Source organism: Schistocerca cancellata, chromosome 5, assembly GCF_023864275.1.
Source record: "Schistocerca cancellata isolate TAMUIC-IGC-003103 chromosome 5, iqSchCanc2.1, whole genome shotgun sequence".
Lineage (NCBI taxonomy): Eukaryota > Metazoa > Arthropoda > Insecta > Orthoptera > Acrididae > Schistocerca > Schistocerca cancellata.
The window spans coordinates 1,568,020-1,595,534 of NC_064630.1; the positions used below are offsets into that span (position 1 = coordinate 1,568,020).

The 27,515-nt window shown below is 43.0% G+C and overlaps 1 protein-coding gene across 1 annotated transcript in view; it reads left to right on the plus strand.

Moving 5' to 3' along the window:
• The first annotated feature begins 10,907 nt into the window (after positions 1-10,907).
• Positions 10,908-27,515, plus strand: part of LOC126188107 (cytochrome P450 9e2-like) — a 43,841-nt gene continuing 27,233 nt past the window's right edge. The window contains exons 1-5 of the mRNA XM_049929573.1: positions 10,908-11,075; positions 14,771-15,158; positions 20,032-20,169; positions 22,682-22,887; positions 22,971-23,163. Of these exons, the coding sequence (XP_049785530.1) occupies positions 14,774-15,158; positions 20,032-20,169; positions 22,682-22,887; positions 22,971-23,163 (922 nt within the window). The 5' untranslated portion in view covers positions 10,908-11,075; positions 14,771-14,773. The remainder of the gene's footprint in view (positions 11,076-14,770; positions 15,159-20,031; positions 20,170-22,681; positions 22,888-22,970; positions 23,164-27,515) is intronic.

Below are 27,515 nucleotides of genomic sequence, written 5' to 3' on the forward strand. Positions count from 1 at the left end.
GCGCCCAACTATCCGCTAAGTGAAACCTTATTTGTTGTATTCATGGACTGAAAACTAGGGCTACCAACGAAATGCAGCCCAGTTTTATGTTCCTTTTAAAATTTAATCCAAAACAGAATAAGTATGTTTACCACTGTCACAAAGTCTATATACGTACAGAAGTTTTCCTGTAGCTTTTATTTTCGTTGAGAAGTTTAACCCTCCAAATTCAAAACGTAAACTGTCACCTGTAGTCACTGGTACGATTTCAGGTAAAATCCCTTTTTATTTTATTCGGAAAGCAGTTTTTGTGTCTGTTCACTCTTATACAATGGCCAGTAACTCGCGATCGCGTAAAAGTAGTGAAATTTCGGGTTTCTTCTCCGATTTAGGTGATGGGAAAGCAAAGTGCAACTGTTGTTGTAAGTGTATACCATATAGAGGAGGAAATACATTTAATCCGGCGCGTCATGTTCGAGTGCTGCATCCAACAGTGTCACTGTCAGTCAGGCGCTCAGCGCCCCCTGCTCCTGCATCTTCTGGTATTTCTTGGACAAATAACCCGGACAATCCGGAACCAACATCAGCAATTGCGAGATGCGAACAGCAGTCGGTGCTAGAAAATAACAGTATCACTTCATTATCAGACAGCAGACATCAATATCACGGAACATTACCTATGTATTTTCCGAAACCTCTTTCGAACAAAAGAAATCAGGAGATAGATTTCGCACTTCTGGAGACTGTTGTAAAGGATTATTTGCCCTTCAACACATTTCGCAGAAGGAACTTCACTGGATCCCCGATTCAAATTACACGGTTTTTATGATAAAAATTGTGCTGAGAAGATGAAATTAAACCTGGTCAGGCACAGTGAGAAATTTGTAACGAACACATCCACTGCTACTGCAGCAATCTCAGTTCCAACCACTGAATCCACTTCTAGTCTCTGGCTCGAATTTGATGAAGTGTTTTCCAGGCTGCAGAGTAGTCCACACCCGCCAGCTGCTGCAACAGTGGAAGTGGACAAATACTTACAGGAGCCCCTGCTACAGAGAGAAGGCAGTCCACTTCAGTGGTGGTCTGAACGGCTGTCATTATACCCCTCGCTCTTTGAACTTGCAAAAATACGACTGTGTACTGTTGCAACCTCCACGCCGTGTGAAAGAGTGTTCTCGAAGGTAGGACACCTTATAACTGACAGAAGAAATCGCTTGACAGGAAAAAAAGTGGAACAAATTATGTTTGTAGACGGAAATCTCTGAGCATACGCCACAGCCGTTGATGTTTATTCATAAATACATATGTATTTTTTAAATTTAATTAGGACAATCGTCAAATTGACATTTAGTGTAAATATTTCAATAATGTGTACTGCTGCCGGAGCAGCGCGAGTGCGGCGCCGCCTGCTGCCAGCAGCAGCCGGGCCTCGCCGGCCCCTCCCCCTCTCCCCCTCTCCCCCTCTCGCTCCCTCTCCCCCTCCTCCCAACCTCCCTCTCCCCTACCCTCTCCCCCTCTCTCTCCCTCCCTCTCTCCATCCCTCTCTCTCCCTCGCTCTCCCCCTCCCTCTCCCCCTCTCCACCTCTCTCCCCCTCTCTCCCTCCCTCCCCCTCCCTCCCTCTCCCCCCTCTCCCCCCTCTCTCTCCCCCTCTCGCTCCCTCCCTCTCCCCCTCTCTCTCCCTCCCTCTCCCACTCTCTCTCTCCCTCCCTCTCCCACTCTCTCTCTCCCTCCCTCTCCCCCTCTCTCTCCCTCTCTCTCTCCCTCCCTCTCCCACTCTCTCTCTCTCCCTCTCTTCTCTCTCTCCCTCTCTCCCCCTCTCTGTCCCTCCCTCTCCCACTCTCTCTCCCTCCCTATCCCCCTCTCTCTCCCTCTCTCTCCCCCCTCTCTCTCCCTCTCTCCCCCCCTCTCTCTCCCTCTCTCTCCCTCCCTCTCCCCCTCTCTCTACCCCTCTCTCACTCCCTCCCTCTCCCCCTCTCTCCCTCCCTCCCTCTCCCCCTCTCTCCCTCTCTCTCCCCCTCTCTCTCCCTCTCTCTCCCTCCCTCTCCCCCTCTCTCTACCCCTCTCTCACTCCCTCCCTCTCCCCCTCTCTCCCTCCCTCCCTCTCCCCCTCTCTCCCCCTCTCTCTCCCCTCTCCCCCCTCTCTCTCCCCCTTTCTCCTCCTCTCTCTCCCCCTCTCTCTCTCCCTCCCTCTCTCCCTCCCTCTCTCTCCCCCTCTCTCTCCCTCTCTCTCCCCTCTCTCTCCCCCCTCTCCCCCTCTATCTCCCCTGCTCTCTCCTCCTCTCTCTCCCTCTCTCTCTGTCCCTCTCCCCCTCCCTCTCCCTCCCTCTCACTCCCCCTCTCCCTCCCTCTATCTCCCTCTCTCTCCCCCTCTCTCCCTCCTCTCCACCTCTCTCTCTCCCTCTCTCCCCCCTCTCTCTCCCTCTCTCTCCCCCCTCTCCCCCTCTATCTCCCCTGCTCTTTCCTCCTCTCTCTCCCTCTCTCTCTGTCCCTCTCCCCCTCCCTCTCCCTCCCTCTCACTCCCCCTCTCCCTCCCTCTATCTCCCTCTCTCTCCCCCTCTCTCCCTCCTCTCCACCTCTCTCTCTCCCTCTCTCCCCCCTCTCTCTCCCTCTCTCTCCCCCTCTCTCTCCCTCCCTCTCACTCCCCCCTCTCTCCCCCTCTCTCTATCCCTCTCTCTCCCCCTCCCTCGCCCTCTCTCCCTCCCTCTCTCCCTCTCTCCATCCCTCTCTCCCCCTCTCTCGTGACGCAGCCGTCCGCCCGCCAGGCTGTAGGAGGCGGCCACCCTGCTGCAGCTGCAGCTGGCCGCGCCCCCCCCCCCCCCCCCCACGTTTACCTATCGGACGCTACAGGTGTCAGTACCGCTGCCACTGAACTTTGTTATGTTTCTGTAAGTGGCTGAGAAACACTTCCTGCTGCTGGTATTGGAAGCTGTGGGGCGCTGCTGAAACATTTAGACGGTGTATTTTAGCGGAATCTAGGTCGGGTTATTCTACCGGTACTGTTTCATGCAAGCAGATTTGTTCATTTGGTAAACAGACACGTTGGTTATAGAACTCTGCTGGCAGTCGTTTTCCTTAATATACTGTTACATATTTCGTGATTTGAGGTGGTGCATTCTCAAAATCGTTTATCTGTGTACTAGTTGGGGCGTTGAACACGTTCAGTGAACATTAACAAACGAGTAAGTAGCAGAAACTGCAGAAATTAAACTGACCTCAGCTATTTATTAACATTTCAGTTTTTGGCAGATTCGTAAATCTAAAATCTTTAAAATTTTGCCCTATGGGTATTCAGAAACTATTAACAACTATTTTGCTTACTAGTCAACTGTGAGCAAAGACGCACAACAATTATGTGTTCAACTGGACAATGTAGAAGTGAATAATATAACATATACGCTGTTAGACGTGCCATGTAAACATGAGTCCATGCTGTTTGTGTGGTATACCATTCAAGTAGACTAAAAGGGGCTCGGACTACTGCTTGCTCCGCAAAGCCTGTGCGTTATCACAAAGAAGTAAAGCAACAATTAAGTGAAGATTACTGGAAGAATTGAAACTACAACTATGTAGAGCAGCAGTCATCTGGTTCAAGAGGGTACGTACAAACTCTACCACGCTATTCCCAGGTTCGCAGAGGTCCGCTCTCACAGACACCAGAAGCAATGTCTGAATAAAGGCAGCTGCAATACATACACTGGCGATATCGACATCAGGCAGAAATGATGTACGTATAGTCGTCAATCCATATTATACTGTCGATATACAGACCATGTTGATGAAGTTTAGTCTGCCACGGTAGCTGCACAGTCAGAGCGGTGGCTTGCTAACCGAAATGGGCTGGATTCGATTCCCGGCAAGGTGGAAGATTCTCTCTGCTCGGGGCCTGAGCGTTGTGTTGCATTTACGTTCATATCGTCATAGTTGACATTCTACTACTGAGATGGCTGAATGGGCACGGTCCGAAAGGCAATAATTGGAAAAAAGCAAAAAAAAAAAAAAAATGCTGCTGGTATATCGATCTTTCATAATACTCTTTGTCGTATACTTCTACTGGATATGAGATGTAAACAGTCCCTGATTTTTCGCCCACCCCGTCCAGTATTATGGCGAGAGTGTGAGGTTAAGTCAAACGACGATCCCGGAACCCTGCGGCGCGGCTGCTGTTGTTCCTCACGTCCTGGACGGCGTTAAAACTTCCCCAGCCCAAGGCGAAAGCAAAGGGTGCGAGGCGCAGGGGCAGCTGCCCAGCAGGCACGCAACACCTGTCCCTCCCGGGTTTGTGGCGTAGGGCGGGTGCGGCGCGTTGCTGGCCGGCTTTGGCCGCGACGTGCTGTGCTGTGCCTGCCCGGCGCTGCTGCTCCCCAGAACGCAGGGACACGCAACCGAACATCTGTGTCTCTGCTGCCGGTGGGTGCCCGGTTTGCCGTCGTGGTTCCTTGTCCCGAGTCGGCTAGTATGCCTCGCCGCGCTTGTTGGTCTTCTGAGGCGTGTTCCGCCGAGCCCAGGAGGTGGTAACACGGCCTGGGTCAGGTTAGATGGGTGCAGATCCCCGAACGACTAGGTGACCGGCCCACCACCTGACTAGGAGTGGGTCCTCGGCGGCAAGGTGGAAGCTCGGGCTACCAGGGGGCGAGAGGCCAGAGGCGCATCCGCCTCTGCAGAGTGCGGGGCATACCTGCCGATACGGGGAGAGTGAAATTGGCGGTGACCGGGAACTGGAGGGGACCAGTGCACTGGAAACGGCGCGTTGAACACGGGGTCCTTCCAAAAACCATTACCTGGCCAAGGCATCAAAAAAGTTCAGGAGGTATTTGCCACCACTGTAAACCCAGTTAGAGAAAAAATTAAAATTAACAGAGTTAAGGCTACAAAAAACGTAGTTATAATTGATGTTGCCTCAGAAGATGACAAAAATAAACTATTAACTAACCAGAAGCTATGTAAGTCACTTAGGTGTGAGCCACCCCGTAAAAGAAATCCACTTGTAATTTTGTATGATGTCCCCACGTCATTAACAAAGACTTATACGAAACCCTGCATCAGCAAAACCTGCACGACATGGAAATGGAGACTTTTATGATAGACTTTAGGTTAAGATTCAGAACAAGACCAAGGGACCAGGACATAGTTCATAATGTTGCTCAAGTCTCAGGGGCTTTGTGGAGGAAATTAACAGCTCTGAGTAGAGTATACATAGGGTTTCACGCGATAAATGTGAAGGTATACCTCGTGGTACCTCGTTGCCACAACTGTGGGGACATGGACCACATACACAAATACTGCAGTAGGAAGCCGGCTTGCTCCAAATGTGGATCTGAAGACCACCTGAGAGGGGAGCGCACTAAACGGGGCGTCTGTATACCATGCACACGCAGGTGCAAAAGGACCTGTGGAGCAACCGGAAGAAATTGTCCGACGTATAAATTGCTGGAAAGCGCCTTATATCTAGACTAGATTAACGCTGATGCTGTCTCCGAAATAGATACAAGAAGATCCCCAACTAATAGTAGGACGAATCCTGAAAGGGCATGTACAGTCATGCTCAAAAGTATCCGAACGACCTGTATGGCATTTCGCCTGATTCGCATGCAACCCACATAACGCAGCTGTCTAGCAGGACCACTAATCGCTCCTTGGTACAGTCGTTTGACTATTGAAAATAGTTCCAACAAGTCACCACTAGAAAACACTGCTCTGTATCGCAATAACTCAAGATGTAAAGTAATACCAAGGTACTACAAATATCAGGGAACACCTTTCCACAGATAAGACCGTCCTCAGGGCTTGTAAGCTCACATTTATTACATACAATAAATGACATACCTGAAATGTTACCACTCTCATTATTACGTCAGATAGGTATTGCACGTGGTAAGTTCGTCGTATTCATGATTTCCTCTTCAAAGTAACGTACCGTACTTATTATTTAACACAAAATGAGATTAAAAATGTAAGTTATTCATGAGCAGCTAGTGGAGAATATGTATGAACTTCAAATGACACGACGAACCGTCTCGTTCTGCATATGGATTCAAACCCATGTCATGCAAACTAAGATTTCGTGACTGACGGAACCTAACAGTCATTCCTCATTAGGCATACAGTGAGTGATATACCTCGATTTTAGACAGTATAAGGTAGCAAATATCAACTTTAAATCGCATAACGCAAACATTTTTAACGGACGCGAATTCCTACCCAGCATTTATTGTCCCTGTTAACGAACTACGAGAGGTCTTAAATATTGCTTCTTCACAAGTAACTTACTTGACTTGCCGTGAGGTACAGCTTTGTGTTGGACCGGGATTCGAACCCAGAACCTAATCGGATAGATATCGACGCACAATCAACTGTGACATATCTGATTGTCTCGGCAGTAGCTAGATGTTTTAACTGAAATGATGAGACGAAACATTAATTTTTTTTTTCCTTCCCAGGACTCCAACCCGGCGCCTATCGCTGTTATATTCTAGAGAAAACGAACGTTAAATATGGGTTTGTTGTACCAGCAGCGACATGTGAGCATGTTTGAACTAGAAATAATATGACGAAGAGTTCAGTGCTGACTGGGAACAGAGCTCCACACATACCGTTGTTGACTACACACAAAGAGACGTCAGCTACCGAATTTTTCTCCAGCTCGTAATAACATCTTGAACTTGCAGTGATCTCGCAAATAGTTCTGTGTCTCACTGGGAGTCAAAAACGTCACATATCGTTAGTGTTGACAACGAATGAAAACACATTACAAATCAAAATTGATATCCATCAGCAGATAGGTGTTCTCATGTTAGAGCTTGATAATACATAATGAAATCTTTAGTGCCGGGCCAGGATTCGAACCCATTCACGCGCAATATGTGGAGATGTTGAGGAATCTGCAGTTTTGAACAAACAACAAATTGTAGCCGAGCAGTATTGTCACGAAGGGATCAAATTCCGCGTTAAGGACGGTCTGAGTTGCATTTCCAGTTCAGAACCGGTTTTATCGACATACAGATCCTCAGATAAAAGATGGAAAAAGTGTCCTGTGAGCCTACATAGCGTTTGTTTCATCACTAGAAATAAATAACTAGTATTAGAAGAGTTACTGGTGATAGAGTTTCTACATGTCGTCACTCCAGACTTTATTGTGGTTCAACCTAACGTCTACTTTGCAGAGAAGGAAAATCATTTTTGATGTTAATTTCAGACCACAATGTCATTGTATCTTCTTCACTTGGTGTAGCCAGAAGAAAATGGAATCTGTCTCTCCCTATCTAAACTCATTGACAGAAGTTGCAATCGAGCCCAGACCATAGATATACAAACATATCATCAGTCCAACAGACCACCAAACCCTCTTCTCTGTGGCCCATTTTTCTATCGTAACACCGTTTCGCCACACTGGTTGAGAATTCTGACACACAGGCTCCCTGTAGTAATTTGCAGTATGTTCAGTAAATTCATTTACTTGGTTGACCGAATCAAATGGTTCAAATGGCTCTGAGCACTAAGCGACTTAACTTCGGAGGTTATCAGTCGCCTAGAACTTGGAACTAATTAAACCTAACTAACCTAAGGACTCACACACATCCATGCCCGAGGCAGGATTCGAACCTGCGACCGTAGCGGTCGCTCGGCTCCAGACTGTAGCGCCTAGAACCGCGCGGCCACTCCGGCCGGCGGTTGACCGAATCACCATGAACTAGCTGCCTCAGCTACCCAGTGCATACATTCGACTTCATTTTGTAATCACCGAATTAAAATCACGTAACTGCCACCTACGCAGAACCGCCAACAGTGTAGGATGCAGAAATTGAAATAGGTAGTGTTTCTTTCCACTTGAGCTACTCTATTGCGCTATCTCTTTGTTGAAAATGTCGTGCAGTGCAAATATGGCATTTCATAAATAAAGTTTTGTATTCCTAGAAACCCAAAATTTGCTTGTCAGCGGCGGGAAGAGGAGTTACCTGTTGTGCAGCATTGTAAGTTTTTCACCATTGCACTATGAGCCGAAAGCATTTTCTTGCGATTTCCTTATCGATGTTCGATCTGACTGCTTGTAGCTCTTTCACAGAAGGGATAAAATCGGTACAGTCAGTGAGACTGGAACTGCGAACCATAACAGACGCTTTTTTACAGGTCAGCACGTTACCACACAGCTGGCGAAGAAGTACGTGCATTAGCTTCCTCTTACGAGATCAATAGTGACTAGAACTTGTAAACCGCTATTTAAAGGACGAGATTAGTTGTAATTTCCACGTGCAACGACTTTCCTGGGCTGAAAACCGTAAATTTACGATCTTTTGTTACACCTCAAGCGATAAAACTCAGATTATTCAATGGAAATGACAGGAAAAATCAAGAGAACTTTGAGGCTTAATTCCGTGCACACCAGGAAGTAACTCGTCGATCACAAGGTTGCCAAACATACCTTGCCTAGTTGCCAAATCTCAGTTACAGTACCAGCAGGAAGAAGACGAACCGATGTGATCTTACAGCGGTCTGGGAAGTGACCATAGCTGGTGTCTCCAAGTCGCGGCTGCTACGGCCTGGAATACGTAATGCGTCTGATTCGCATTTCTGTAACTAGGTTTAGGAACTGGAGCGTAGTTACTAATAATACCCAGAACTGACTGCAAACTAAGCATCATAAATCAGTAACTCTCATAGTTGTTTTTATATTTCTTTCGTAAGTGTACTCAAAACTAAGAAACTCATTCACAGGCGTTTTCGTGCCTCGCCGATAGTCGAGCACAACAAACAAATAAAAATAAAAAAGAATGTGTGTGTGTGTGTGTGTGTGTGTGTGTGTGTGTGTGTGTGAGAGAGAGAGAGAGAGAGAGAGAGAGAGAGAGATAAAAATCAAAAAGAATGAGAGAGAGAGAGTAAAAAAATTGTTGTAAAGAAATTGAATCATAGTTTGTAAAGAAATCTTTCATTAAAATGACACGTTCCACATCATTACGAAACATCGTTTTCATGATCTATGAAACAAGCATTGATCTAATCTAACCTAATCTAATCATATCATATTGATGACTAGCCATGAAGAGCCATGAATTACCGAAATTTTTACCAGTACCAGTAGCCAAATCTAAACTTGAAAATAAAAGACGACAATTTTTGTAATAAACCGGGACTACTATCAAGACCCTTTCGTCCCTGTTAAGTAACCACGAAAGATGTCTCATATACCTCCATTCTGAAGTAACAAAGAGTGCATGCATTTAAAGATGAAGTGCATGATGTGAAGTTCTGTGACGGAGATACGAACCCAACACGTAATAGGATTGTTAACTAAGTAAAATGAAATGTTACATATCGGTTTTTCTTACCAGCTAGGTGTTTGAATCTAAAATAAGGATACAAACTTTTGTGCCTAAGCGACAATCGAACTGCACACCTACCGTGCATTCATCATAGTAATTTGGTAATTGTGCATAGGGAAGTGGACCAGACGGCAAACAATGGTGTAGACAGTGAAGCAATTAGTGAACAGGACAGTACTGCCGATCGATCGGTCGGCAACAGCTCGCCCCAGGAGCCCGAAATGACGGGACAAAATCTTACAAATATTGTAGATTCAGGTTTTGCTTCCTCACCTTTTTCTCAGTTAAGTCAAGACCTACTCTCTGCTTTTCAAAATGCGAATGTTGCCGGTGCAAATGCACTGCCGAAAAGCACAGAGGAACATGTTGCAGACACTAATACATTGTTATTGCAACTCATGCAACGAATTGGACAAAATCAGAAACAAATGGGACAGCAGCTTCAAAAGTTAGACGCAATGGATCTTTCTTTATTGTTTTTGCAAGCAGAATCTTGATTGAAAACAGAAGTTAAAATGAATGGGTAAATCGGTTGGAACCATTAGTGCACAGGGTATGGGAGAGACCTACCCAGCTGCTGGATCTATTTAATGACAAAATTTCGCATGATTTTATTCTACGAAGAGGTTGGATTATTAAGTTAGCCATAAATACAACTTTCCTGATTTCTGTTGGAAATAATTGCGAGAAGAGAAACATAACCACCCATTTACACAGCACATCTTAGCATGTTCTTTCGCGCAGCCGTTTCAAAAGTGTTTGTTGTATAACATGTCCCTAATTCCAGTGGTTGAGACTGTGCGTCATCTATGAGTCGGTCAGATGGTCGACAACGGAGTCGCCCAAGCGAATCGTTTCTTGAATTTGAGTTAGCAGAATCAATACGCTGTCTTCGCTCTTCGTCAGTCTCATTGACTCGACGATCATATAAACTGAACATTACAATATTTTTTTTTATGAAAAAATGTGGCAGCAGAACTGTCAAACTGACCGTTACATTTCTTTCATTGAGCTTTCCATACAAAAGTACCGTCCAAATTACAGACTATTTTGCAAGCTTTTCCAAACATTTTCCTTGATACAAGCCTTTTCCTAACAACAACAAAAAAAAAATCAATCAGATCGGTCAAGTGATGATCTTTCGTACAAGATTATATATATTCGTACAAGATTATATATTTATATAGATATACGCAATTAAGTTTATGCGGAACCCTCAAAATGTGACTTCCACTCGTACTTGTCCGTTCTCTTTCTCAATTCGACAACAGTTAAGCATAAAGAGACTATGATTAGCAATACAACCGTTAGGAATCATTAAAAGATGGCTGCATTGGGTGATCTATTTACATCCGGAATATCAGTGAAAATCCTTCGGTAGTGGACGGATGAATCACTGAGTGAGGCTCTGAATGCCCCAAGGTCTAGCACGTGACAACTCACGCTCATCGCCTCAGTCGGTTTTATCTTATCGAAGGTCTGCTCTGCGCACATATCCGGGACGCCCATGACGTAATGTGCCCCCCCCCCCCTCCCACTATCCCCTCCTCTGCCTCATCCGAGCCTCCCGCCACCTCGTGCTCTGTGTATCAATCAACAGAGGCTCGCTTCGTCCTGGGAAGCTTCGGCAGTTTCAGGCACGCCCCGCGCCTGGGATAGTGAGTGTGCTGTTACAAGTGCGTGGTCTCATTGTTGCTAGAGTTATACTGTGCGATTAATTTGTAAGGTTTCCTGCAATTGTTGGGGAACGTGTAGAGGAAAGAACTTGGCAGGAAATAAAGGTAACTGCAGTCTGGAACCGCGTGGCCGCTACGGTCGCAGGTTCGAATCCTGCCTCGGGCATGGATGTGTGTGATGTCCTCAGGTTAGTTAGGTTTAAGTAGTTCTAGGGGACTGATGACCTTAGAAGTTAAGTCCCATAGTGCTCCGAGCCATTTTTTTGAAATAAAGGTAAGACATAGTGAAATAGGTTGTGCGAATATTAATCCATGTTATTTGAAGGAAGAATAACACTGATGTCTTCTTTTTTTACACAGAAATATTCTTATAGAAGATAAGGTAGCACTAATCTGTGATTTCGCATTGTAGTCGCAGAACTGAGAAACTTTCTCCCACTTCCGATGCAAAGCTGTAATGACAGAATATTTTGAATTTCATCTTTTTGCTAGATATAAAATGAGGAAGAGTGTTGTTCCTAGAAGATAGTGTACGTAGAATATTTTGCTCGGTGCTTCAGGCTAGTGACTGACTTCAGGATCACATAAAGCAAAAAGCGCCAGAGATCCCCATACGCAGTTTCCGCCATTTTCTACAGTTTTTGTTGTTGTTGACATTAGGTTATGTTTTGTGCAGCACTTCTAAATATTTCGCCTTCTACACGTGTAACTGGTGCGTACTCTATTAAAGCTATTTGAAATGTACTGATAAATCTTGAGCCACAGAATGTTACCGTGTTCGTTTTTTTAAATAAAAACCGCCTTTATCTTGCTGCAGTGTATTTTATTTGTTCCAGAAGCTTTTCGTCTCCTACTTTAAGGCATCTTCAGGGGAGTCCAGGGTGATAAAGGTTCGTTTGATATGCGGCATTTGTAGATTATAAGACGGTTAACGTCTTGTTTTATAATCTACAAATATCGCATATCGAAACGAAACTGTATCGTTCTAGATTTAACAGAAAATGCTTTAAAGTAAAAGAGGAAACGCGTCTGAAATAATATAAAATACAATGCAGCGAGAAAAAGGCGGTTTTTATTTAAAAAACGAATATTTCTGTGCTTGCAGCGTATGACGGCCACGCAAACAAACCTGTTAAAATGCTATATATTTTTAAAACTGTTTATATGACATAAGCCGTACTTTTTCGATCGTGCACCATCTTGTACCTTGAATCAGGAGGTCTTATAGCATGGAACATGTGATACTTGCAAATGAATTGTGTTTCTTTCATGTCTTAACAGTTTTACCTGTCATGAAAATGGAAACGGGTTTCAGTTGCAATAGCTTCTGTTTCAAAATCAGTTTTAACTTGTAACTGGTTTCTGATAATACCTCTGTTTGATTTGATTTCACTTATTGATTGTTGGGGTGTGGTATAGGAATAACGTAAGAGATAGACTATTAAATACAGTACTGACAAGATTTTCTCGACTGCAGTGGTTTTTAATTTCAGTCGAATTTTTGTTCGCAAGTACACGACCACTGCTCTGTATTTTGAGGTCAATTTTAGTGGCAGAATATCTTCTTAGAGTGACAGAGAATACAACGCTTCACTTAGAAGTTTGATAGCATTCGGCTTACCTACAAGCCCCAAATCACCTTTAAGGTTTGTTGACTGTACAGGCCAACACATACGTGCCCAATACAGATATGGCCAATTCACAATGAGTTGCAATATATTTTAGAGCGAGGATTACCACTTAAAATCGAATCGACAAAACCAAATTAAGTACTCAGTCTGCCCTCCCCCCCCCCCCCTCCTCTCCTTCCACCTCCTCCTCCGTCTGGAGGACTTTTAGAATCCAATATGGTCTAAATCAACTTTGGGACCGTCACATTCAATTCGTCGATTCGTGTTGGAAAACAGATTTGAATCGTTCGTGCAGTACAGATTGTCAGGGTCGTCAGTACTGTAGACTGGCCATGGCAAGGAAAGCGTTTCTGAAGAAGAGAAATTTGTTAACATCGAGTGTAGATTTAAGTGTCAGGAAATCTTTTTCGAAAGTATTTGTATGGAGTGTAGCCATGTATGGAAGTGAAACATTGACGATAAATATTTTGGACAAAAAGAGGTTAGAAACTTTCGAAATGTTGTGCTAGAGAAGAATGCTGAAGATTATATGGGTAGATCACGTGCTGAATAGAATGTGGGAGAAGAGGAATTTGTGGCGCAACTTGACTTGAAGAAGGGATCGTTTGGTAGAAAACGTTGTGAGGCACCAAGTGATCTCCAATGTAGTATTGAAGGGAAGCGCGGAGGGTAAAAATCGTTGCGGGAGACCAAGAGATGAATAGACAAAGCAGATTCAGAAGCATGTATGTTGCAGTAGTTACTCTGAGATGAAGAGGCTTACACAGGATAGAGTAGCATGGTGAGTGTTGTGACTAGGCAAGACAGCCAAGCCACTATGAGGAAGCCGAAAGGCACGCGTTTAAGCTCACGCAGGCTGGCGTGAGGTCTGGAACAGTTAAAGGGATTGAGACTGGCAAATAAAGTACGTAGTTGATGGAATACTTAACTTTAATCCATAATTGGTGAACATTGGTCTGACGGTAGATGCATCACAAGATAAATAGCAAATGATAATGGCGCCTTGCTAGGTCGTAGCAAATGACGTAGCTGAAGGCTATGCTAACTATCGTCTCGGCAAATGAGAGCGTAATTTGCCAGTGAACCATCTCTAGCAAAGTCGGCTGTACAACTGGGGCGAGTGCTAGGAAGTCTCTCTAGACCTGCCGTGTGGCGGCGCACGGTCTGCAATCACTGACAGTGGCGACACGCGGGTCCGACGTATACTGGATGGACCGCGGCCGATTTAAAGGCTACCACCTAGCAAGTGTGGCGTCTGGCGGTGGCACCACAGTGAGCTGCATCAAACCACTCTCTGGACTGAAGTCGACAACAACTACAACAACAACTGAAGTTTATTAAAGCCTAAGGGGTATAAACGTCGTAAATGTAATTAAATGTTGGTAAAAGCTACAAGAAGATTAAATAAATTAAAGTTCCTGAAAAGGTGAGGTATTTTTCAATCGGATCGAATTTCACTGGAATGTGTAAGTATTCATGTGCAGAAGCATAGACAGTATAGACAATCGTCGCCATTGAATCAGTACCGTGGAGGAAGTCCCCTGTCGGAATTGTTTTAATTTTATCTCTAATTTTCCCCCAATCTGGAGCCTTCATTCAATAATCATCGGAGTGTAGTACTGCACCTACCAAGTGGCCACGTCTGTCGACAGTGAAGCTGTGTGAACAAAGAAGGTTCCAGGGAACGACGGAGCCCAGAGACATCAGCGGCGCGGATCAGAACGAAGCTGCGACGTTCCAGCACAATTGTCTTTCAGATTACGGCGACTATGGAAAGTGAAGTGATGTAGATATATTTTCAAAACTTGCTCGGTAAACTCTGTCCTGATGAAGGATGCTTAGACATTCAAGAGCCTACACAGGCGTTTGAGTATTACATTACAAATATAGCAGAAATATTTAAAATTTCATTAGTTCATGAGTGATAAGTGAATATAAGACCATTAAAAGTGGCCTACCCCTTGTGAGTGTATCTCGTTGCTTTGTCCATAGCATCCTCGGTCGTGATGTCTTTTCCAACTTCCAGACATGTTACAAGGAGGAAACATCACCGAGAAATGAGGCGTTTCTACCAGAGCGCTCGAGTTATTTCTTCGAACCATTGCTATTATTCGTGTTAGTCGGAACCGACAGACGACACTCACCACAGTTTCCCGCACACTCTTCCAGAGCATGGTCCCGGACTGGTGGACTGTGTGCGCTTCGGCGGTGGCGGGCCTGCTGGTGCTCGCCGCCTTCCGCTGGTGCCGCTACCACACGCACTTCGCGCGTCGCGGCCTGCCCTACGCACCGCCGCTTCCCTTCGTCGGAAACATGCTGGACACGCTGATCGGCAGGTGGTCCCTGACTGATCACGTGATCGTACTGTACAACAAGTTCCAGAAACATCGATATGCGGGAGTCTACTTCTTCGGAAACCCCCTCGTCATGGTGAGGGATCCGGAGATCGTTCGCACCATCACCATCAAGGATTTTGATCACTTTACCGACCACCTTGACATGGCGAATGTCGACAAGGAAGATATTCTGCTGCAAAAGATGTTAATCAACTTGAAAGGTAAGAGCAATAGTGACAAATCGATCTTCTTTCAGTTAGTATTGTTTATATGCCAAGCTTCCAAGGCTGTGAAAGCTTTTCGCGTCACATAAAATTGTGGTGACAGTAACCAAGAAGTGTTGAAAGGTCTTTTGGATTCCTTTCATGTTAATTTCTTAAATCTGCTGTCATTTACGGCATAAATTCCTCTTCTAAATTTACTGTGGTGTTTCTGACTATCTGGGAGGAGACTGAGCAGTGAAACGTGTTACTTTTACACATAAACAAGAACGATATGTCACACTACTACACTTTAAATTCATGTCCCACAGTCTCATACGGAACCTACATCATCCGCTTTCTTTTATATACTGTATATGATAAGATACTGTCATCCCCCTTCCCTTCTGTGTGAGAGGATGAATGAGCAAATGTATTTCTAGTTGCATGCTTGATGGTAGCAGACAAGCCTGTGTGCTAGAGAACAGTAGGACCAACGTCGGAACAGGTAGCTACGCTTTCTAGAAGCAGAGAGGTTTCTATTCTTAGTATGGTCCTGTCCGTCCCTTGTCATGTTCGTATAGGGAGCTGCCTCTCTGTTCACTTCCGTTCGTATTTGTGAAGCACGCTCGGTAGGAGCCCAGGTCAGTCTGTCCGTGGCGAGCGTCTGAAGTGGTAAGATCTCCGGCTAAGCGCGTCTATGCTAAGTCCGTAGGACAATGGATTTCTTAAGTTCACCCTAACTGAAAATTTAATCACCTTTATTTCAGGTTTAGCTCTAAAATATCTAATGTTATCTTAAATTGCAATGCAGTGTATTTCGAGTGTGAAGTTCAGAATATCTTCCAGTAGTTGCTTTGTCACTACTTTGTGAGTAAAGGGGAACCACGTGTTGATCAGTAACTCTAACTAAGATCATAAATCTTAAATGCGAATGGGCGTGAGATTATAACGTCTCGTCTTGACAATATTTTTCAATATAGCAAGTTTTCTTTACGTTCCACCCACGTGGGGTGTACTTTGTGAGACCAGTACCACATGCTTATACAATTGTTTGACCCATCAGGTTAATAATAAGACAATAGTAACCAGTTCGAGGTTTTTCTTTAGTAAATTGCGTTTCGATGTAATTTATTTTAATTATCAAAATTATTGTGGAGTTACACTCTTTGTGTAAACCAAGTTGACCACATGAAGCATGTGGTGTAAGCATCAAAGTAGCCCTCAGATATTCTTTTCGGGAAGATTTCACAGAGAGTTAGTATGAATTTAGTATACCAGTGTGTGGTAATTTCATGACGGACAGGATTGCGCTACGAATGTAACTTCTTTGGGTGAAAATTGAATCGGTTGGTTGTGGTTAATTTCCTCTTGCATATGTTTCAACGTTCTTTGTGTGTTATTTTTATGAATGCAGTGTTGTATGCAGTCTCCCAATCTTGGCTCCATATTTTATGTGTTCCGTAAGATTACGAACTCACATTTTCACAGTCCTAAATAAGGCACCAGTTTAGTTATGAATCAAGTTTAATATGCTGAAATTTCAATGATCAATGTTAAAATAAATTCCAAATATAAACTGATTTATTTCTTTTTATTTAAATTCTCTTATATATATATATCATCGGTTGTCGTATGTCTGTTAAAAGATTATAATTAATGTTAGTCTGGTTGGGAATTTGGTAAGCTAGACTGGATACCTGGTGAAACAGTTGCGCAGTAATGCAAGGTTAACTTCCCCAGACAGCTCACAGCTTTTAAACCGCTTTTATTGTCTATCAGCACCGCTCTCATAACAAATTAATGCAACAACATTACAGTGTGTCTTGATGGCCTAGACCAGCAGTGGCCAAGAATTCGGCTCGTGGACCGTGCCATTGAACTCAGCGTAACTAGCACGTTTCCCCACCACCACGCCACGCTGTTTGATCGTGGGGAGGGGGAAGCTGCATAAGACTGTTTTACTCGTATATTTCACATTTCTTGACAACATAGATAAAAAACAACTTTTCAATACGTTTTATTGGTGTGCTGAGGACATAAGATTCTCATCTAGTACAGACTGTTGGCATACGGACAGACACAGATAATTTCCCAGACTTTCACCCTCAGGTTGCCACGTAATATGATTTATGTAGTTGCATAATAGAAGAAACTTCTTCGACACGTGTATGTCGATCGAAATGTCGTTTTGCAGCCTCATTATGGAGACGTGGAAACTATATCTGAGGAAAGCAGGCCATGAGGACTTTGTGTCTTCTGCTTCTGATAATTTTCCGCTTCAACTCCACCTGTTCCCGACGTGATGTAATGTCGAAAGCTCATAGCTTTTCCTTGGATACAGGCTAATACAGGCAACGCCTTTTGATCTTGTGTGTTTTACAGGCTGAGTAAAAGGAGGGATCTGGTCTTTGCCTAATTATATTTGGTCTAATTCTAGGCCTTTCGTTGACTGCATTCCACGAGCCCTCTCTTTATTCCTCGTAGCTCAATAATGGATTCCCCACCCATACCAAGGTTTGCTCGAACAACAGATACAGAAGATTCTCTATTACAGACAGAAAGTGTCGTGCTTATTTGTCAGAAACACAGATTCTTCATTTATTGATAGAAACTGATCCTGAATGTTCTTCAGCTGCGAACTGAAAAGTGTATTGTCAGCTAATAGTGTGTTTTCTTAAGCACTGTGTTTTATAAGTAGTAACATATCTTTCAAATGTGGAAACGAAAAAGAAATTTTTTGTTTCGTTTTTGACGAATTCATTTGGCAAATACAGAGGCGAAATTTCACTCCTCGAATTAAAAGACCTTACGAGTGTTATTTCGACAGTAAAATACACTAGAATAAGATCAGGACTCCAGAAATCTGTTGTGTCAAATGTGTAACATTATGAACTGGCTGATTAAATGGATCTTGTCCCATGCCTTTTTGCATGCTGTGAAATGACTGGAACCCAAGAATCAAGCATCCGACTGCTGATTCTGCTTGACAAATATATTTCGAATTAGTTCATAGCCCAAACATACTGTAGATATCCGTCTGTAGAATCAGAAATTCGACTAGCTCCTCATGGACCAGGTCTTCCCAAACTAACTCGACCAGACGACAAATACGTACGCGTAGATCGTGAAAGTGTTGATATTAATGAATTACAACAACAGAGCGATCCAGACTTTCTGAAAGGCGTTACTACAAATTAACCTCACTTTCTGACATACGAGGATTTGATGGATTTTGGTTGTTGAATAAAATCAGAAGGTTGACGCCTGTTCATTGACTCCTCGAAAAAGAGCTTGAAAGGGGTTTTACCACGTAAAGTAAATAAGTTTCCATCCATTCTTATGGCCCATGCAGTTGTTATTGAGGAAAATTACATGAACATGCTTTTCTTTCTGTCACGTATCCGTTATTATTACTGTTCATGGTAGATACGTGCAGAGTGACACCTATTCTGCTTCGATTACAACTTGGTTATACAAAATTTTGTTGCTTCTTGTGCATTTCTGATAGAAAAGATAGAAGCAATCAATTTATTAAGAAAATCTGGCCAAAGAGAGAGTCGTTCAACCTAGGACAGGTAAACGTTGTTCATCAATCGCTTGTAGGCTGACAAAATGTTGTTGCCTCCATCACATATCAAAATATGTTTGATTGAGAATTTTGTGAAATCAGTGGAGCGTGACAAGAAAGCATCTCTCTTTCCAAAAACCCAATACCCGAAGATTACTGAAGCGGAAATAAAAGAGGGAATATTTGTTGGTCTTCAAATTACACATCTTATAAATGATTCACACACTGGAAGCCTTTTAAGTATGCAAGAATCGGCTACATGGAACTTTTTAAAAGTTGTCATAAAAGTGGGAAACTGCAGGCATGAACATTACAGAGAACTAGTCAGGAAGTTGACTGAGGACTACAAGGCCATGGATTGTAATCGTCATTGAAAATACATTTGTTGGTCTGCCATCTTGATTTATTCCCTGAGAACCTCGGCGCTGTCAGCGATGAACATGGCGAGCGTTTCCAACAAGGCACAGCTGAAATGCAAAAACGCTACTAGTGGAAATGGAGTCAAAATATGTCGGCGGATACTCAAGGTAGATGTTGCTCAAACGAAGTGTAGTCGAAAATCTGCTTCATATACATTTTAGGTAGGTAACATGTATTCCAGCTAAGATTTTACATTTACTCAAATGGATGATTACCAAAAATGTTATTCATGTGATTTTTCACAAACAGTGAATAACGAAAAAGCTACTTAAAAGATTTATAATCGGCAGAGAAAAACTCTTTACATTTACTCAAATGGATGATTACCAAAAATGTTATTCATGTGATTTTTCACAAACAGTGAATAACGAAAAAGCTACTTAAAAGATTTATAATCGGCAGAGAAAAACTAAGTAAGGCTCGCCCATTTTACTTCTTTTAACATTTAAAAACTTAAATGTTATTGAACTGTGTCATCAACGAAGCGAGCAAAGAGATGGAGCCTCGTACACTTCAATTATATCACCAGTATTGGTGAAATCCTTCGACATTAGTATCCTTAAGATGACCCACTCTGAGTGAAAAGAAGTTTTTATTCGCTTAAATAAACGAGATTCGGAATGGTTAGTGTCACAAAACCATTCCCTTCTTAATACTGTGGTTTGCTGTGGCACCACGATAGTTCATATTTGGAAGTTTCCTTCAATAGTTGTCAAGCTATTACAGAAACATTTTCTTGCAAACTGTAAAACAGTTTTACAGTCACCTGCGTCGCATCATGCCAGTGATTCTTTGCCCTGGTTATCTAAGAGCGTTGGTAGCTTAGTGGCTTCTGTTGAGACCGTTTTGGAAACCAACAGGAGCTTGCCCAGAAGAGTAACATTGAGTCTTCTCTCGTCTTAGGAAAGGAATGGCACGACATGCGGACCACGTTGAGCCCGGCATTCACCACTACGAAGATAAAGAATATGTTCGTGCTGATGACAGAGACTGGGCAGCAAATGATCAGTTATCTTTCTGAGAAGACAGCTGAACACAAAGGTGAGTAATTACTCCATTAGGGTGAGTTCTTAATCAGATATATTGTCGAGTAGCGTAAGTAGGAGAAACGTGCACTTCAGATAATTTCAAATGGAACCTAATGGTATTAGTAAATATTAATCGGAGAGAATCCGTGGTGCGCAAATGTCACTCTATAACATCCAAGACATGCTAAAGCACTGAGGACTGGTAACCTGAATGCCAACACAAGAACCATCACGTCCATAGCCTGTTCGTCGAATCGTTTTGGCGATTCGGCAGCTGTAGTGTGGTGTATTGTTTTGCAGAAGACGCAGGTGGCATGTGGGAGTGCTGTAGGCGAATAATCGTGTGCGCACGACCAAATATTACACTTCTGCATCCGTCCCACGTACGAATTCTGACATAAAATTTCCATACAACAGCTCCTGCAATTTTACCTCACTTTTAATCTTCTTCTTCTTCTTCTTCATTCACGCGATCAGGCCCAGAGGACCGCGCGCCACCACAGTTAGAGCTCTCCATCCGTCTCTGTCTTCTGCTATCTGTCTCCAGTTTTCCGTGACTCCCAGCTGCGACAGGTCTTCTCTCACTCCATCGGTCCACCTCTTTCTAGGTCTTCCCACTGGTCTGCTGCCTGACGGGATCCAGTCCATTGTGATTTTGGGCCATCTTGTTGCCTCCATTCTAACAACGTGTCCAGCCCATTGCAGTCTTTTGCTTCTCATCACTCCCAAGATGTTAGGCTCCTTGTACAGCTCTTTTAATTCAGTGTTATGGCATCTTCTCCATTCTCCAGTAGTCTGATCTCTGACTGGTCCAAATATTTTCCTGAGGACTTTCCTTTCAAATGTTAGCAGTCGCTTAAGGTCTTGTTTTCGAGTGCTCCAGGTTTGAGAACCATAAAGTACTACTGGCATTATTAATGTCTTATACAACCGTAGCTTTAGTTGTTGCGAGACACTTCTACATTTTAATATAGGGTCTAGAGAGTGATAGCATCTGTTTCCCGCCTGCAGTCGTGCTTTTATCCCTGCTTCAGTTGATGTTACTTCTGTAAAAAATGATCCAAGGTATTTGAACTCTTTCACATGTTTATACCTGGTGTTGTTCACAATTAAATCTTGAGAGTTCTGGATCTTTCTTCCTATAGTCATATACTCTGTCTTTTCAGACAGAGTATATGACCATAGGAAGAAAGATCCTCACTTTCAATGCGGGTAACAATGGAATCAGCAAATCTTATCACTCGTATCGTTTCACCCGAAATTTTAAGCCCCCTCTTGCACCTTTATCTGCTTCACTGCTTCGTCAGTGGGTGGATTGATGAGGAAGGTCGAAAAAGTGCATCCTTATCTTATACGCTTCTTATCCGACCACACCGTTCTTCGTTTTACATTGTTATTTTTCACTCTTAGTTGTTGTAAAACATGTATCTTACCCATTTTCCCCGTAACTGACTACCGTTTCTTGTGAGAATTTCGAAAATGCTGCGCCCTGTTACACTGTCAAACGCTTTTTCTAACTCGACAGATGATATGATTTTCTTAAGTCTAGAATCCGTTATCGAGTGCAAGTCAGAACAGCCACTCTTTTGTCTTCATGTTTCATAAAGTCAAACTGATCACAGTCTAACATATATTGAATTTTGTTTTCAGTTCCTGCGTATTCTTCTCAGGAAATTGGATACATGAGCTGTTAAGCTGATTTAACGATAGTTGTCATACCTATCTGTCCATCTTGTTTGTGTGGATGGTAATTTTCCGAACGTCAGATGATACGAATCAAGTCTCATACAGTCTACATACCTAGCTGAATAGTTTGTTGCCACTTCCCTCAATAATTTTAGAACGTCCGTGGGACTGTTATCTGTCCTTTGCACTTTACTTTATTCTAAGTCTTTCAAAATCCTGTTAAATTCTGACTCTTTTTCTGGATCTCATGCGTCTTCCATATCGACGTCCATTTCTTCTTCTGTCACATCAGACATGTCTTTCTCTCATAGAAGCCTCCAGTGTACTCTTTCCACCTACCTGCTCTTTCCCCTGCATTGAGCAGTGGAGTTCGCATTGTACTGTCAGTACTGCCGCCTTTGCTTTTAATTTCACCAAACGTTGTTGGCTTCTCTGTATCTTAAACAGTAATCTCACAATGATGATGTCTCTGACGACGCCCTCAGTATGTCTCTTGGGCCTTAAATCGGTCCAGCCCATCCCAGAACAATTATTTGTTTCCCAACATGTTTGTACAGGTTCCTTTTTTTTCTAGTATTGACGAGAATTTCTCCTTTAAGAATGTTGGTAACTCTTCTTGAGCCTCTTGGACAATTAATGCAGTTGAATCGAGCCTTTGTGTAACCACTACAGTAATATCAAAGAACCAAAATGTCATGCTGGAAACAGCAAATAATTTGGAAAGAACGTATTTTCATCTTGGGCAACCCTAAAACTCATTAAGTATTACAACAAATAGTTTTAAGTATCTAGTTGAGACGGTATAAGCTGTTGAGCGTAGTTGCTTTTATTTCCGCAAGGTTCCAGCGGGAACGACGTCCTGACACTGGAGATGAAGGAATTTTTCACTCGTGTTACCAACGACGTAATAGCCACCACAGCTTTTGGTGTCAGGGTGGACTCGCTGTCAGAACCCAACAACACTTTCTACAGTATGGGCCGTGCTATGAGCAACGTGAAAGCGCTTGTTGCTTTTGGTTACTTTGTCTCTCCGAAGCTCATGAAGGTAGGCATTTTATTCAAACGCACAATACATGGGTTCATCATCTCCCCTTCATTAATAGAATTTCTCTGTTTCATGCACGGTAGCTGTTGAACATTCCGTTGTTCGACCGAAGGGCGGAGCAGTACTTCAGGTCGGTAGTTGCAGATACTATCAAGACGCGAGATAAAGAGAGAATCGTCCGTCCAGATGTTATCCAACTGCTGATGCAGGCTATCAGGGGTGAACTGAAGCCAGAAGAGGACGAACAGAACGGCACCAGTGGAGGCCGGCGCATGAGTAAGTACAGAGCGTTCACGAACAACCACTAAATTTACGGAAATCTACCACTGAACGGGAGTCGGAATGCAGCAAAATAGCAAAAAATGACATATTTCTTATACCTGTAAAATGTTTTTGTTTTTTTACTTAAAATACTCCAAAATTCTTTAAGAAATTCTGTTCAGAAATTCCTTCCCCGTTTATCTAAATTATACGTGCACTCAGTAAAAAAATCACCTACCTTACGGTGTGTTCGTATTCAAACCTCCGCATTTTCGTATACATGAGATAGAAGTCGGTGATATCACTCCTTTGCAGTAGAAACTTTGATATTTCCGTTGGTATCATCGTCATAAAAGCCAACTAAGTTTACTGTTCGATTTTTGATTTGTGATTTACTGTTTTGGATCCTGAAGCTAAGAACATTAGCGGATGCTTTGAGAGATAATACAAAGAAACTTTAGCAGTGCTATTGCATGGAAATAAGACATAATGTAAATAATTTGCAGTTAAGGAAGCAAGCTTATAGGCAACATGTTTTCATCGATTATCAAGTGACGGCAATCCTCGACATTTTGATTGTCCAATCGGTCCTAAGTTGTAGTACCAAGAAAGAAAAGTTCAAACTATTGGAGTTATTTATCATCACGAAAATGCTATCACAGGAGCAGTAATGTAAACAATTCAACCAGAACATAACGCTTTGAACCATTTTATCTAATCCCCCCCAAGAACCATAGACCTTGCCGTTGGTGGGGAGGCTTGCGTGCCTCAGTGATACACATCGCCGTACCGTAGGTGCAACCACATCGGAGAGGTGTCTGTTGAGAAGCCAGACAAACGTGTGGTTCCTGAATAGGGGCAGCAGCCTTTTCAGTAGTTGCAGGGGCAACAGTCTGGATGACTGACTGATCTGACCTTGTAACACTAACCAAAACGGCCTCGCTGTGCTGGTACTGCGGACGGCTGAAAGCAAGGGGAAACTACAGCCGTAATTTTTCCCGAGGACATGCAGCTCTACTGTATAATTAAGCGATGATGGCGTCCTCTTGGGTAAAATATTCCGGAGGTAAAATAGTCCCCCATTCGGATCTCCGGGCGGAGACTACTCAGGAGGACGTCGTTATCAGGAGAAAGAAAACTGGCGTTCTACGGATCGGAGCGTGGAATGTCAGATCCCTTAATCGGGCAGCTACGCTAGAAAATTTAAAAAGGGAAATGGATAGGTTAAACTTAGATATAGTGAGAATTAGCGAAGTTCGGTGGCAGGAGGAACGAGACTTCTGGTCACGTGAATACAGGGTTATAAATACAAAATCAAATAGGGGTAATGCAGGAATAAGTTTAATAATGAATAGGGAAATAGGAATGCGGGTAAGCTACTATAAACAGCATAGTGAACGCATTATTGTGGCCAAGATAGATACGAAGCCAACACCTACCACAGTAGTACAAGTTTATATGCCAACTAGCTCTGCAGATGAAGAAATTGAAGAAATGTATGATGAGATAAAAGACATTATTTACATAGTGAAGGGAGACGAAAATTTAATAGTCATGGGTGACTGGAATTCGTTAGTAGTAAAAGGAAGTGAAGGAAACGTAGTAGGTGAATATGGGTTGGGGCTAAGAAATGAAAGAGGAAGCCGCCTGGTGGAATTTTGCACAGAGCACAACTTAATCATAGCTAACACTTGGTTCAAGAATCATAAAAGAAGGTTGTATACATGGAAGAAGCCTGGAGATACTGACAGGCTTCAGATAGATTATTTAATGGTAAGACAGAGATTTGGGACCCAGGTTTTAAATTGTAAGACTTTTCCAGGGGCAGATGTGGACTCTGACCACAATCTATTGGTTATGAACTGTAGATTAAAACTGAAGAAACTGCAAAAAGGTGGGAATTTAAGGAGATGGGACCTGGATAAACTGACAAAACCAGAGGTTGTACAGAATTTCAGGGAGAGCATAAGGGAAAATTGACAAGAATGGGGGAAAGAAATACAGTAGAAGAGGAATGGGTAGCTTTGAGGGATGAAGTAGTGAAGGCAGCAGAGGATCAAGTAGGTAAAAAAACAAGGGCTAGTAGAAATCTTTGGGTGATAGAAGAAATATTGAATTTAATTGACGAAAGGAGAAAATATAAAAATTGCAGTAAATGAAGCAGGCAAAAAGTAATACAAACGTCTCATAAATGAGATCGACAGGAAGTGCAAAATGGCTAAGCAGGCGTGGCTAGAGGACAAATGTAAGGATGTAGAGGCTTATCTCACTAGGGGTAAGATAGATACTGCCTACAGGAAAATTAAAAGGACCTTTGGAGAAAAGAGAACCACTTGTATGAATATCAAGGGCTCAGATGGAAACCCAGTTCTAAGCAAAGAAGGGAAAGCAGAAAGGTGGAAGGAGTATATAAAGGGTCTATACAAGGGCGATGTACTTGAGGGCAATGTTATAGAAATGGAAGAGGATGTAGATGAAGATGAAATGGGAGATATGATACTGCGTGAAGAGTTTGATAGAGCACTGAAAGAACTAAGTCGAAAGAAGGCCCCGGGAGCAGACAACATTCCATTAGAACTACTGACAGCCTTGGGAGAGCCAGTCCTGACAAAACTCTTCCATCTGGTGAGCAAAATGTATTTTGACAGGAGAAATACCCTCAGACTTCAAGAAGAATAGGTAGAAGCCGACCTCTGGGAAGATCAGTTTGGATTCCGTAGAAATATGGGAACACGTGAGGCAATGCTGACCCTACGACTTATTTTAGAAGCTAGATTAAGAAAAGGCAAACCTACATTTCTACCATTTGTAGACATAGAGAAAGCTTTTGACAATGTTGACTGGAATACTCTCTTTCAAACTCTGAAGGTGGTGGGGTAAAATACAGGGAGCGAAAGGCTATTTACAATTTGTACAGAAACTAGATGGGAGCTGTAAGAGTCGAGGGACATGAAAGGGAAGCAGTGGTTGGGAAGGGAGTGAGACAGGGTTATAGCCTCTCCTCGATGTTGTTCAATCTGTACACTGAGCAAGCAGTAAAGGAAACAAAAGAAAAATTCGGAGTAGGTATTAAAATCCATGGAGAAGAAATAAAAACTTTAAGGTTCGCCGATGACATTGTAATTCTGTCAGAGACTGCAAAGGACTTGGAAGAGCAGTTGAACGGAATGGACAGTGTCTGGAAAGGAGGATATAAGATGAACATCAACAAAACCAAAACGATAATAATGGAATGTAGTCGAATTAAGTCGGGTGATGCTGAGGGAATTACGTTAGGAAATGAGACACTTAAAGTAGTAAAGGAGTTTTGCTATTTGGGGAGCAAGATAATTGATGATGGTTGAAGTAGAGAGAATATAAAATGTAGACTGACAATGGCAAGGAAAGCGTTTCTGAAAAAGAGAAATTTGTTAACATCGAGTATTGATTTAAGTGTCAGGAAGTCGTTTCTGAAAGTATTTGTATGGAGTGTAGCCATGTATGGAAGAGAAACATGGACGATAAATAGTTTGGACAAGAAGAGAATAGAAGTTTTCGAAATGTGGTGCTACAGAAGAGTGCTGAAGATTAGATGGGTAGATCACATAACTAATGAAGAGGTACTGAATATGGTTGGGGAGAAGAGAAGTTTGTGGCACAATTTGATTAGAAGAAGGGATCGGTTGGTAGGACATGTTCTGAGGCATCAAGGGATCACCAGTTTAGTATTGGAGTGTAGCGTGGAGGATAAAAATCGTAGAGGGAGACCAAGAGATGAATACACTAAGCAGATTCAGAAGGATGTTGGCTGCAGTACGCAGTGGGAGATGAAGAAGCTTGCACAGGATAGAGTACGCAGAAAAAAGAGTTATTTAATGAGGCCACGTGAGTAGATTAAGGGTTCTGGAAAGGGTCTGCGTTGTTCCTGATGTTAATACCATCACAAGGGTGCTGGACAACACACGGGCAGTGTGTGAATGCACGAGGTTCAGTGTCAGCTGAGTTTGACAACAAGAATGCACGGGCGACAAAGGGAAGGAAGCTTCCACGTAAACAAGAAGAACCGGGAGATGAGCCGGATTATTCTGCTGGACACTTTTTGATTATAAAATTAGAATTATTTGTGAATTTTCACAACAAATTACTTTAATCGAATTTTGTAACATTTCACATTTTCAGTGTGATACTTATCTTTGCCCCAGAAACAAATTAACCATGATATTCAGAATTTCAGAAATGCTACAGAATATTAGTAGGAGCTGTTCAGTTACAATCGCGACAAGTAGTAGCCGTTCTCCTAATTAGATAGACTTCCGCAGAAATTTTTCCAGTTGAAAACGGCTTAACGGAAAAAATCATAAATATGTTACCGACAAGAAAAAATATTG